At 36.3% G+C, this 11,902-nt stretch overlaps 1 protein-coding gene and 1 long non-coding RNA gene across 4 annotated transcripts; one reads left to right on the plus strand and one right to left on the minus strand.

Moving 5' to 3' along the window:
• Positions 4,512–8,095, minus strand: LOC109837786. 3 transcript variants are annotated; one of them, XR_002246444.1, is made up of 4 exons: positions 5,951–8,094; positions 5,666–5,864; positions 5,113–5,555; positions 4,512–5,011 (listed from the first exon to the last, which is right to left on the minus strand). It is a non-coding gene; the product is annotated as an uncharacterized LOC109837786 (long non-coding RNA). The 3 variants fall into 3 exon arrangements; XR_002246445.1 differs by having other exon boundaries at positions 5,113–5,864; positions 5,951–7,176; positions 7,760–8,093; XR_002246443.1 differs by having other exon boundaries at positions 5,113–5,864; positions 5,951–8,095.
• On the plus strand, positions 8,202–11,672 carry LOC109837787 (magnesium-dependent phosphatase 1-like). Its single transcript, XM_020406141.1, has 4 exons — positions 8,202–8,334; positions 8,563–8,734; positions 10,817–10,933; positions 11,270–11,672. Exons 1-4 carry the CDS (start codon positions 8,225–8,227, stop codon positions 11,405–11,407), a joined length of 537 nt encoding a protein of 178 aa, XP_020261730.1. The 5' UTR covers positions 8,202–8,224; the 3' UTR covers positions 11,408–11,672.

The raw sequence follows: 11,902 nt of genomic DNA on the forward strand, positions 1-11,902 counted from the left end.
CCCCCCCCCCCACACACACACACACACACACAAATTGCTTTCTTCTTCATTGTTCTCTCATATTCTCTCATCTCCATTAATATCATTTCTCCCTTCCCTCGTATGTCTTATTTAATAGAATTATGATATAGTGGTTGAGATATGATTTGGTGTTTGAAGAATAAAGAGGAAGAAGACATTGTTGCTTGTAATCATTGAAAAATCATGCTCTGAAGTGCAAGATCCACGAGTTTTGTGAAGAATTAAGGTTAGATACTCTTTTTCGTTTAGAATAGCTCTGTTTTTAGGTGAAAGAGCTGATTTTTTTGAAAATAGCTCATGCCTTTGATTGAAATTTTGTTAGAAAGGAAAACAATGATTTTATTTTTTTTAGATGTAAAATTGAATTCGTACATTTATCTCTTTGGAGGAAGTGATTCAATTCTCTTCATTCATCTTTATATGCATTTCTTTAAAATTTTTGTAATGTCGAATCTTGATGTATTTTATAAATTTACCTTTGTTCTTTAATGACGAACAAAGATGGATGAAGAGTATTATTGTCTGTTAACCGACTTCAGAGGAAATAATCTTGATTTCATTGAATGATAAGGGAAAATACAATGATTTAGTAAATCAAGTGCAAAGTAGAGCTAATTGTTGTGGAAGCACATTACAACTGAGTTATAAAATCCCCCATTCCGAACTATTAGTTTGTGTTATTGATGATATTGATGTTTTTACAATGCTGAATGTACATAACGGCTGCAGCGAGAAAATTGTCAAGATGCATGTTGGTTTAGAAAGAGAGATTTTATTTGGGCAACAACCAAGTACGATAGGTATAAGATAAAAGTTTTCCAAATAAACGTGAAATATAATTAATGTGTAAAATAACTACTCAAAAGCATAAAAAGTTACTAAATTATGCATATTTTTCTATTTTAAGAACTTAATTTGATATGTTGTAATTCAATGCCTAATCCTATGCAAAAATCCTACCAACCCACTAGTAGAACAACATGCTTTATCATCACAGAATCCATCTATTTCACATAATGCATTGCAAGAAGTTGAAAGTTCAAGTCGTCGGATTCCTATCTCATGGTATCATGCAATTAGAAGTGTTGGTTAAGAATTTAATATTGAACACTTGAGGCAAAGCTTAAGAAACTATTTCATTGCACTAGGTTTCGACTATATCTTCTCGAAGAATGAACCGAGCAGAGTGAGTGTGAGATGCAATGCTCTAAACTGTGAATGGTAGGTTAATTGTATTAGAAGAGTACATAGTAAGTGGTTCTATGTTAAAAAAAATTGGTGGTGCACATAGTTGCCTTGGTGGAGGCATACGGGAGAAGGGTCATCACCGGACATCTCGGAAGTAGGCAGCTAATCAAGTAAAATCAACATTGAAATATCAACCCACCTACTGCACAATTGATCTTAAAAAGAAGCTTCATCGGAAACTTGGTGTGGAAATCTCGTATCATAGAATTTGGTAGGGGAGGAAAATCGCTCAACGATATTTGCATGGATTGGCACAACACTCAAACAACCTACTTAGATGGTAAAAGGAGAAAGTCATGGAAACAAACACGAGATCAGTCTTTTATTAGGAGCATGAGGATGGAAGGTTTACTAGGCTATTCATCATGTACTATGCTTTAGGAGTGTGCAACGGTCGGTTCGGTTCGGTTTTTATCAAAATTTAAACAACCGAACCGCCTATAATTCAAAACCGAACCGAACTGTTGCAAGTCGGTTCGGTTCGGTTTGTTCGGTTATAACTTCATCAAACTTCTTATCAAACAAACTGTATTACAGAAGAAAAAAAGATATCAACAAAGTAGGAGATTATGAAGCATTAAACACTGATATAATGATATTGTTTACAACTCATAATGATTCAAAAAATAAGTTTAGGGTTTGAGTCTTTGACTCTTTGGGGACGGGTCGGGTAGAGTTTGAGATCAGAATGGGTAGTATTGCACTATATTCGGTCGATTCGGGTCGGTTCGGGTTGAAAAGTTTTCAAACCGACTCGAACCGCCCTACTCATAAAACCGAATTTTCCGGGTCGGTTCGGTCGGTTTTTTCGGTTTGGACCGAACCATGCTCAGCCCTACTATGCTTGTTGGAAGGCTGTCATGGATGGATGCCAGCCTATTTTATTTTTGGATGGCATCCACCTTTTGGATAGATACAGAGATACTCTTCTTGCAGCTACTAGTCTTAATGGAGATGGAGGGATGTTTCTAGTAGCTATTTATATTTGTGGGTGTTATGGTGTTCTCATTCGCTAAAGTGCAAACTCATTGCCAAGCAACAGACGAGTGCTTCTACATGCTAGGCCCCAATCAACTTGGCAGCCATGGACTAGCAAGGATGACCACTCCGCCGACTCGACGACTCAACATTCCTTCATGTCGACTCGTAAGGCGGTACGTGTCGTCCCCCTTTTGTTGAAGATGACTCCCTACGAGTCCTCTCAACCATTTGCCAAACGCCTTCCAAAATCGACTCTAAAGACGTTACTTCTCGTCGAAGGCAAAGGACATCTGCTTCTTCAAGCTTATCCTCTTTGATGACGTGTCAGCGTCGCATTTAATGCATGTCCGGCGCATTATGCCTCTGGCCTCGATAGCCTTCATGGCTCATCGGACCACGTAGGCTCTGCCACGCCGCCGATCACTTCCCATTCATTACTGAAGTGATCTCTCCTCCAGTCGCCAGTCGACACCTATCAAGCGGAGGCTGACTCAGCTGTTCAGCCTATACTCTGTCACGCCGCCGGTCACTTCTCATTCATTACCGAAGTGATCTCTCCTCCAATCGCCAACTGACACCTGTCAAGCGGAGGCTAACCCAACAGCCATCCCACACTTCGCCACTGCCCTTCTGTGCTCGGTCGAAGTAACCAATCTACCCTCATACCTTAGATATAAATACATGTACTATTTCAACTTGGAGGAGGACTTTTCTTTCATTTGGGAAAAAGGTTCACAAATCTGATCCCTAGGCAGATCATACTGCACAATAAGAACTCACTCTGTTCTTTTTTTTCCTCACTCAAGTTTATCAGCTAACTTGACCGTCGGAGGAACCACGGAGGAACCAATCTCCGCCCTCTTATGTGTTTCTTCATGTGCAGATCCTGACCACCCAACTCAAGAACCGGACATAAAGTCAGGAAAGAAAGCGGCCCCTCATCAATCATCATCAACCATGTCCTATCCTAGATGCAACTGACTGTGTGATCATATAAACCATCAACAGTGGGAATGAGAATGAAAGCAATTGGGAGTGGTTTTTAGAATGCATATGAGACATCCTATTTAACGCAGAGGAATCATATACTCTGGTGATGAGTTGGTTATTATCTTTGACTGTGACAAAGGCCTTCAAAACTCTGTTAAGAATTATTTTCCTTGGTCATATCATTCATATTGCATCCGTCATTTGATGGCTAATTTCAAGAATAATCTTTCAAAGAAAGGGCTTGCAGCACCTCTAAGGGATGTATATGTGCAAATTATAAAGAAAGCTGCTTATGCATACATGTCACAAACTTATCATATTGAATGCAACGAGCTATAGAAAAAAAAAAATTAGAAATCGCTTACAATAAAATGCTGAAGATGAGCCCAGAGAATTGGGCTAATTGTTCTTTTCCCGGGAAGAGGTAATATGTAACTAACTATTGTTAAAATAGATTCTTTTGTTTTCACTTATAATGGAGTAATTTCAATCACATTACTTGAATATTTGAACACAATATTAGAATATTTCTATAACTAAGTGATATATTATGTTCTAATAATGTTGTCTACTTTTTACAGATATGGTTGGTTAACATCTAACCTAGCTGAGTCCTTCATTGCGTGGATTAAGAAAGCTCGTTTCTTACAAATAGTGGACCTTCTTGATCTCATACAGGTACAAATGTTAAAAATGAGCTATGATAGACGTGAGGAATCAAGCAAATGAACTACAACGCTTGTTCCTAGTATAGAGGAAAAACTCACCCTAGTTAATGAATGCGCTCATTGTCTTTCTGTTATGCCTTCTACGTTAAATTTGTATCAAGTTATGGATTGCCCATATGTTGAAGTCAATATGGAGGACCGCACATGTAGTTGTCGTCAATGGCAAGGTTACACGAGATGTCGACCAATCAAGTCAGTCGTGCCGAGTCGGATGTTATCCTGGTTTAAAAGTAGTTTGGTTAAACGGAGTGTAAGACACATGTCGATTTCCCTATGGAGATTAATATTTAGTATTTCAGGGGTTATAACAACTTCGATCGCCTACAAAAGTTCTCATTAAATATATACAGCATAAACATGACTATAACACAATTTAGCACCTGCATTGTCACTGAGTTCACCTCCTGTTAAAAATTTATAAGCATCTAAGCCAGATACACTTGCTTCGGCGCACTTCCAAATGAATGTATCACTATATACAAGTACGGAGTGAGAAATAGTAACTAAAGTTCTCATTAAATATATACAGCATAAACATAACTATAACACAATTTAGCATCTGCATTGTCACTGAGTTCACCTCCTGTTAAAAATTTATAAGCATCTAAGCCAGATACACTTGCTTCGACGCACTTCCAAATGAATGTATCACTATATACAAGTACGTAGTGAGAAATAGTAACTAAGTATAAGACGGGTTAAAGATTTATTATTAGAATAATCACTAGTAATTACCTGGTCATTTTCAATTGTTGAAAGTCATCTATTAGTTTGTCCTCATAAACCAGTGTATTTCCTGGATAATTGTGAGATTTAGACATAAAGCCTTCTCTATTTATGCACTTCTTTTTATAGCCCCCTTAGGACTATCCATGATCTGGATGACGCATTTCTTCTTTGTACCTTCTTTGGGCTAATCTAGACGCAAGTAAGGTGAACTAACAGAAGGTCCATCCTTCCTCTTCGTCTTTCTCATAACCCGTTTGATGGATAGGGTGTCCCTCTTATTATCGTTGTCGCCTTCATCTTGTGGACAAACCTCCCTGTAGAGTTGAAATGCATATAGTTAACAAAGATATAGTCAAGTATTGTACAAAAAGTAAACAAAGTAAAACTTAAAAAGAATAGAAAAATCCAAACTCACCGAGCTTCTTCTAAAATTTTTCTTTCTCTTGGGCTCATCACAAAGTTCTCATCAGTATCAGCTTACTTTAAAATTTCCAATTTTCTTGGACTTATTAGAAAGTCACAAAAGTTGTCATCCTCTCCCACCCCATCAGTGTTATCCCCCTCTACAGCACTTTGCTCCTCTACTTTATCTTTTGTATCTCTTTTTTCTTCAATATTTTTCTCTTTTTCATTTTCATTATCCTCTACCTCTTTCTCTTCCTCTTTCTCATAATCATCAGCTTCCTTATCCTCTTTGCTTTTTATTGTCTCCATTTTTATTTTTCTTATCCTCTTCCTCTTTGTTTTTATTTATGCCTCTAGCACCATGCTCTTCTAATTCTTGTAATTCCGTAGTAAGCTCATTCAACTCATACATCTTCTTAGCAACTGATGTGATCAATTCAGCTTTTCTTGATACTTATAACACAAAAAATACACAAGTATTACTCATAATATAGTTACAGATAAAAATACTAAAAAAAGAAAAGGACATAAAAATAATAATCTATTAGAGTAAAGATATATACAAATACGTGTGGCGATATCCTATGAATGAGAGGAGTATTCTCTTGACCAATATCCATAAGACATTTCGGATCTCTAAACAATTTGTTCATTCATGATAGTCCTCCTAAATTTTTCGGTATTCTTAACACAAAAGAGCATTGGTAAGCCCTCAATGTTTGAAGTACATTCTAGTTTTCCCATCAATTCATAAAACCAAACCTGAAAAAATATACATTAGCATGCGCATAAAAAAATAATCACTGTAAAGAAGAAAAATTAAGCAATGTAACTTTAATGTCACTCACCAGCAATACAGAGGAAAAACCACCCATGTAATCAACATACAACCGTTCTCCCAATCTGCTCATATTAATGGACCTCTTTGCCTTCTTCATCTCTTTGCAAATAAAAGTAAACACTGCATGACACCAGTTATAATTCTCCAAAATGGACAAATATTGTGCATATCTAAACGCCCACAAAAGACATGTCCTACATGTTTGCGGACATAATATGAAGTCGATAATAAAGGCCACAATAACTTTCACACAAGTTATATGGTCTTTTTTGGCCATACCTACAATCAACTCAGTCATTCTATGCGCTTCCCCAAAATGCCCCCTTCATTTCCTCATCGACTTTTTTCTTGCCCTCACTCCTACTATCCTTCTTCTCCTTGGGTGTCTTATAGTTCTTTACAAATTGGGTATACTAATATTTATCGGAATTCCATCTGTCAAACCGATAATTCGATGCACATCCTCTATACCAAACACGTAATCTTTATTCCCAAACATAAATGAGCATTTATCGGGATTAAATTTTTGAATCAAGCAATCAATTGTCACTTGCTCATTGCTTAGGGAGGTGAGTATTCGGAGGAAGTTGTGAAAAGGGGTCTTCCCAAGGGCTTCCATATGTCTTTCATCCAATATGATATGCTTATCAATAAAATCTCGAAAACAACAAAGATTGTAAGGAATTCTCAATTATGTTATCATAGCCCTACAGGAGAATTATAATTCAGAACAGTAATAATTAAATATAATATATAACATTTAAATATCTAGTTGTGCTATAGGGCAAAGTATGATAGTATTAGTTTTTAGTTGACCAAAATATTGGTACGCTGAGGATATATTACATATGCCGAGAAACATGCATATAGAGACTAACATTATACCTAAAATAAGTACTTCGACATGACAAAAATCACACAAACGCAGCCAATCATAGAGAAATATCTATGAATTTTTTTATAATACCGTAAAACAAGTTAAAAACTAATATCTAGGAGCTTGAAAATGTCATAAATTGCCAAAAAACCACTGTAAACAACTTACTTATTGTGTGATTCCTTTTATTTGGTGACTAGTGAATTGCAAAATTCTTATCCACATGTTGTTGATGAAATATGTCCCGAGCAATGATCAAGATATATGTGTAAATGGTTATTTTATAAGATTTCCAAGATTGTTTGTAGCTTCCATATCCAACCAATTATAATGGTTTTATAAACTGAATATGTTTCCTGCAAAGATGAGAAATACATGAACATAAAGAATCCATATATCGCAGAGGTCAAGTGGAGTTGATGTTAGTATTTTTTAGATACATTAGAATGCAATCTAAGGTTTGAACTTTTTCTTAAACATCCATGGTCGAGTGGTGTCATCTCAAGCATGAATCATATAATGCTTCAATATTAATGGTTAATACTTTTTTTTTGCTGAAAGATGAGAAATACAAAGGAGTAATGTATAGATGCTCAACTCTCAAAATCCTGGGTACTCGACAAATCCATCTAATCCAACAGGTCAATGACAATATAGCTGGACATTTGTGTAGAATATGTTTAATGGAAGATACAACAATTAGATGATGGAAAACAAAAATTGGATTAAGATCAAGAATTATTTTTAATTTTCTAGCACTCATACTCGGAACATGATTAAAGAACCTAACATCAGAAATGAATGGAATATCATGTCAATTACACATATATTTGGAAGCATGTATGTATCTCAAGCACAAACTATAGAAAGAACTTGGACAATCGTATAGGTTAAGTGACTTTCAAATAGACTTTCAAATAAAACACAAAATTTACTTACGAAGAAAGAAGGTTTCTTGCAGTTAGAGGAGAAAGGTTTTGATGATTTTGAAGAAATCCTGGATGTTGACCCCTTCAATTTATTCGAAGCCATCATTGCACCAAAGAGGATTTAGGGGCTAGGGCTACGAGTATTTGAGAGAGCTCCCGTTTGCTTCCACCAAATGACGATTTTGGACTACCTCTTTGAAAAATCGCCGGCGACGATGACTCCACTTGAACTACGGGCTAGGGCTTTAGGGCGCTGCGTATGTAGACACCAGGATCAGATCCATCCGGCCCAACTTTAAAGGCCCAGAAGATTCTGTAATTCCCACGCGACTTGCGCGCTGTTGCACAACCCCAGCAGCGAATAGAAGTGGGACCCGCTCCAAGACAATAAAGGCCGAATATATATATATATATATTTTTCTTCTTCTTCTGGTCGTCTCCAAAAGCTTTTGAGAGAGAGAGAGAGAGAGAGAGAATGGGGGAGGAGAGGGTGAAGGAGGAGGCTCTGAGGCTGATGGGGCAGCTCGAAACCCTACCTCGATTGGTGGTCTTTGATCTCGACTACACCCTCTGGCCTTTCTATTGGTAATCTACGCGAACTTCATTTTCTTTTTTTTCTTTTCTTTTTTTTTCCTGATCGTCTCTTCTCCCAATCTATGTGTAGCCTTTAGCTTTAGGCATGCCATGTATTTTGTATGACCTGGACTGGGAAAAGCAACTAATTGGGGCTTTTCATTTCGGTAAAGAATGGACTTTATTATATCTGCTCCGATAGTTGATTATGTTTCTGTTTTTTTTTTTCCCCTCCACCAGTGAATGCCGCTCTAAAAGGGAAATGCCATCTTTATATCCTCATGCTAAGGGTATATTATATGCGCTCAAGGATAAAGGAATCGATGTGGCAATCGCTTCAAGATCGCCAACACCCGACATAGCAAAAACTTTCCTTGATAAATTGGGTTTTCAGTCAATTTTTGTGGCACAGGTGAGGTGAGCTCCCTTAGGGAATAATATTAAAAAAAAAAATTCTTTTTTCCATCCCAGTGCATGCTTTTTTCCGTACACTTGTATGATAATGGATTTTCAGCACATATGGCCTCATTGTTTATTTGATGTAAGTATTAAGTGTTATGGGACCAAAGTTGGCTTGGATTAAAAGTCTGAGGGTTTTTTTTTACATGGATTCTGTATAGATTTTTAAATTTCTTGTGGCATCATTAGGTAGCCCTGGTATCCATATGCCGGTCATTCGAAACTATGAAAAACAATATGTCCCTTGCTTACTTCAATCCTTGACAAACTGACGTTATATTGCGTTTTTTATTTTCCTTGTTAGTAATGTTATTGTTACGTTTCTCCTCTTTTAATTTAACCTTCTTTTGGTTAAATTGATTGGCCTTCATTGTGAAATATGACTTGGTTTAGTTCTAGTATATGAAAAGTGAAGAGTAAATTTATGTTTCTGTGTAATAGATGGTACACATGGGATAAATTTAAATGATGATTCCCTATACTTTTATCTTATTTTAGTAGGTATCAGAGGCGGATCCACTATATCTGAAAAGTGATGATTAAAAAAATTATAACTGTCCCAACAAGTTTTTGTATTATGAGAAAAGTTCATAATTGCATCATTGGTAACACTATCAAACATATATTTAGTAGCACTATCAAACATATAATCGCACTTTAGTAACTTCAATCATAGGTTACTTGATACATATGTTGGGGGAGGTTTTTTGGGATGGAGAAAACTTTGGTAATACACTGTATCTTTTTTTGGGAGAAAATCCTGGGATGAAAATATTAAGTTCTTCCGAGAATATCACCAACATGAGCTAACAAGTTATTTCAGGATATGGTTATTGGACATAGGTCATTGTGGTTTTGTTGAACATCATATGTTGGGTCCCTTTAATAATATTATAGCATACCATGTAGTTTAGTAAATGTAGAAAATTGTGTTTTCCCCCTAGAAACCACCCTTAAAATAGGATAATTATACTAGAACCATTTTTCAATTTTAATTTATACATAAATAAACTATCTGTGTTTTTGTTGCAATCAACCATCTACTAGTCAAATTTTCACTGAAAACAAAAATATAGGCTTAAAAAATTCAAGTTCAAAGTACGGGAGTTGTATCCTAATAAGACCTAGACACACAAAAAAAGGATCATGTGCCTTGAATGTGAGTTTTTAAGGGCAATTTTGGGTTTTCCGCGAAAAAATTTGCTGAGAGGTGGTCAATTGCAACAAAAACCCACTTTAAAGATGGTTTATGTATAACTTGAAATTGAAAGGTGGTTCCCATATAATTATCCTATTTAAGGTGGTTTCTAGGAGAAAAAAAAACCCTAGAAAATATAGTCTCTCTTTATCTGAGAGTTTTGGCTGTAGAAGGCTAATTGAACTAGGATCTGGATACTCTAATAAATGAATTACCAGCCTATTGAACGAAATGTCTTAGCCCACTGGGTGAACTTGAGAACATGATTACATTCTTTGGACTGAGATACATGGGTGGTGTATTAGAAGCCCCTTTGAGGAAGTGGTGTTCCATGGCATCACTTCCTCAAGAGGAGATCAACCCCTGTTAGGTATATGATAAAAGCACACTAAGAATATTTAAAAGTTTGAATCTGTCATGATTCCAAAAAAAAATTGTGCAGTTGTGCACAGTGCACACCTAAATTAGTCAGATACGTATATGCGATATTGTTGGATTTCATGCTTTGGATTTTGACCCACTAGATTCAAATCCAACCGAAATTTGATTTCAGATCTCATATTTAGGATTCAAATCCAGTCTGAAATCCAATTCGGGTTCTGAATTCCAACTTAAATCCATTGCTATGCTTAAAAACCAGATCAGGTTTTCGAGTACCCTTCACAGTCCTGCATGCTACATAACTGGGTGGGAGTAGTATCTCTATGTGAGCCTAACTTCAGTCAGAGGGAGGAAGGGTTTTGCTTCATTTTTGTTCCCAAGAAAAAAGAACTTTCATAATCTTCGTACTTCATATAATTCACTGTGTACAAAGAGTTACTGGTTTCGTTGATGCAGGAAATATTTTCTAGTTGGACCCACAAGACAGAGCATTTCGAAAGGATTTATAGGAGAACCGGTGTGCCTTTTGAGTCAATGCTCTTCTTTGATGACGAGAACAGGAACATCATATCGGTAAATGCTTTACATATATTTTTTTTCTGCATCAGCTTTTTCCCTGTATATTGCTAGGGTGAGCCGCTGACACCCCCCACCCCCAAAAAAAAAATCAAAATAAAAAACAAACAAACAAACAAAAACAACCCCAAGGTGCTGCATCAGCTCCCTCAATGTATCCTACTGTAACAGGTCCAGGGAAGATGGTCACTTGTTGTTGAAAATTAACATGTCTTCCCATTATGCTGACATTGTTTTCAATTATGCTTTATAGCATCTCAATCGTAGCACTTCTTTGTTGAGTTGTCAAAAGTTTCCTTCCATCTTGATCTGGTACTGTTATATTCTTCTCAGGTGTCTAAAATGGGAGTAACAAGCATCCTGGTTGATGATGGAGTAAACCTTGAAGAATTTCGATCTGGTCTAGAGAAATTTTCACTTAACAATTCCCCATCAAATACGAATACTGAAGTTGATGGAGAAAACACTTAAGCCTGAAGAAGATCACACAAGTCATTCAAAATCCCATTGCTGGGTGGGAAATTTTATGAAGTACATGCAGAAAGATAGTGTTCAAGCTGAAGAATCATCCTCTGGTCACTAGTGGATATGTTCTCTAAGTATTACACCAAATAACCCTTATATACATCACAACATTGCTCATTTGTTTTGGAAATATCAATATAAATGTTATGTTATTTATTGAATTTTACATTGTCTGATCAAACATAAAATTTTCCAAATATCACGATTAATAATTCTCCTGTTACCTAAATGGTCGTCTAAGCTTGCAATATTTCTGGATAATGCTTGATTTTTCCATGTTTATATGCAAAAGATTTATGTTTAGCTTCAGATAGATGTATGCTTTACCATTGAGAAACTGCACGCTCATGACTTGAATCCTATAGATTTAGAGTCTTACGTCTCTTCTAAATTTTCTTAAAGAATAGCGCCTGCAATGTTTGTGTATCACAGCATGTGAAA

This window comes from Asparagus officinalis, chromosome 4, assembly GCF_001876935.1.
Source record: "Asparagus officinalis chromosome 4, Aspof.V1, whole genome shotgun sequence".
Taxonomy (NCBI): Eukaryota; Viridiplantae; Streptophyta; class Magnoliopsida; order Asparagales; family Asparagaceae; genus Asparagus; species Asparagus officinalis.

Coding starts and splice junctions, on each gene's coding strand:
- LOC109837787 (XM_020406141.1), top strand. CDS start 8,225: ATGGGGGAGGAGAGGGTGAAGGAGGAGGCTCTGAGGCTGATGGGGCAG. Junction 8,735..10,816: donor AGTCAATTTTTGTGGCACAG/GTGAGGTGAGCT, acceptor TCGTTGATGCAG/GAAATATTTTCTAGTTGGAC. Junction 10,934..11,269: donor AGAACAGGAACATCATATCG/GTAAATGCTTTA, acceptor TATTCTTCTCAG/GTGTCTAAAATGGGAGTAAC.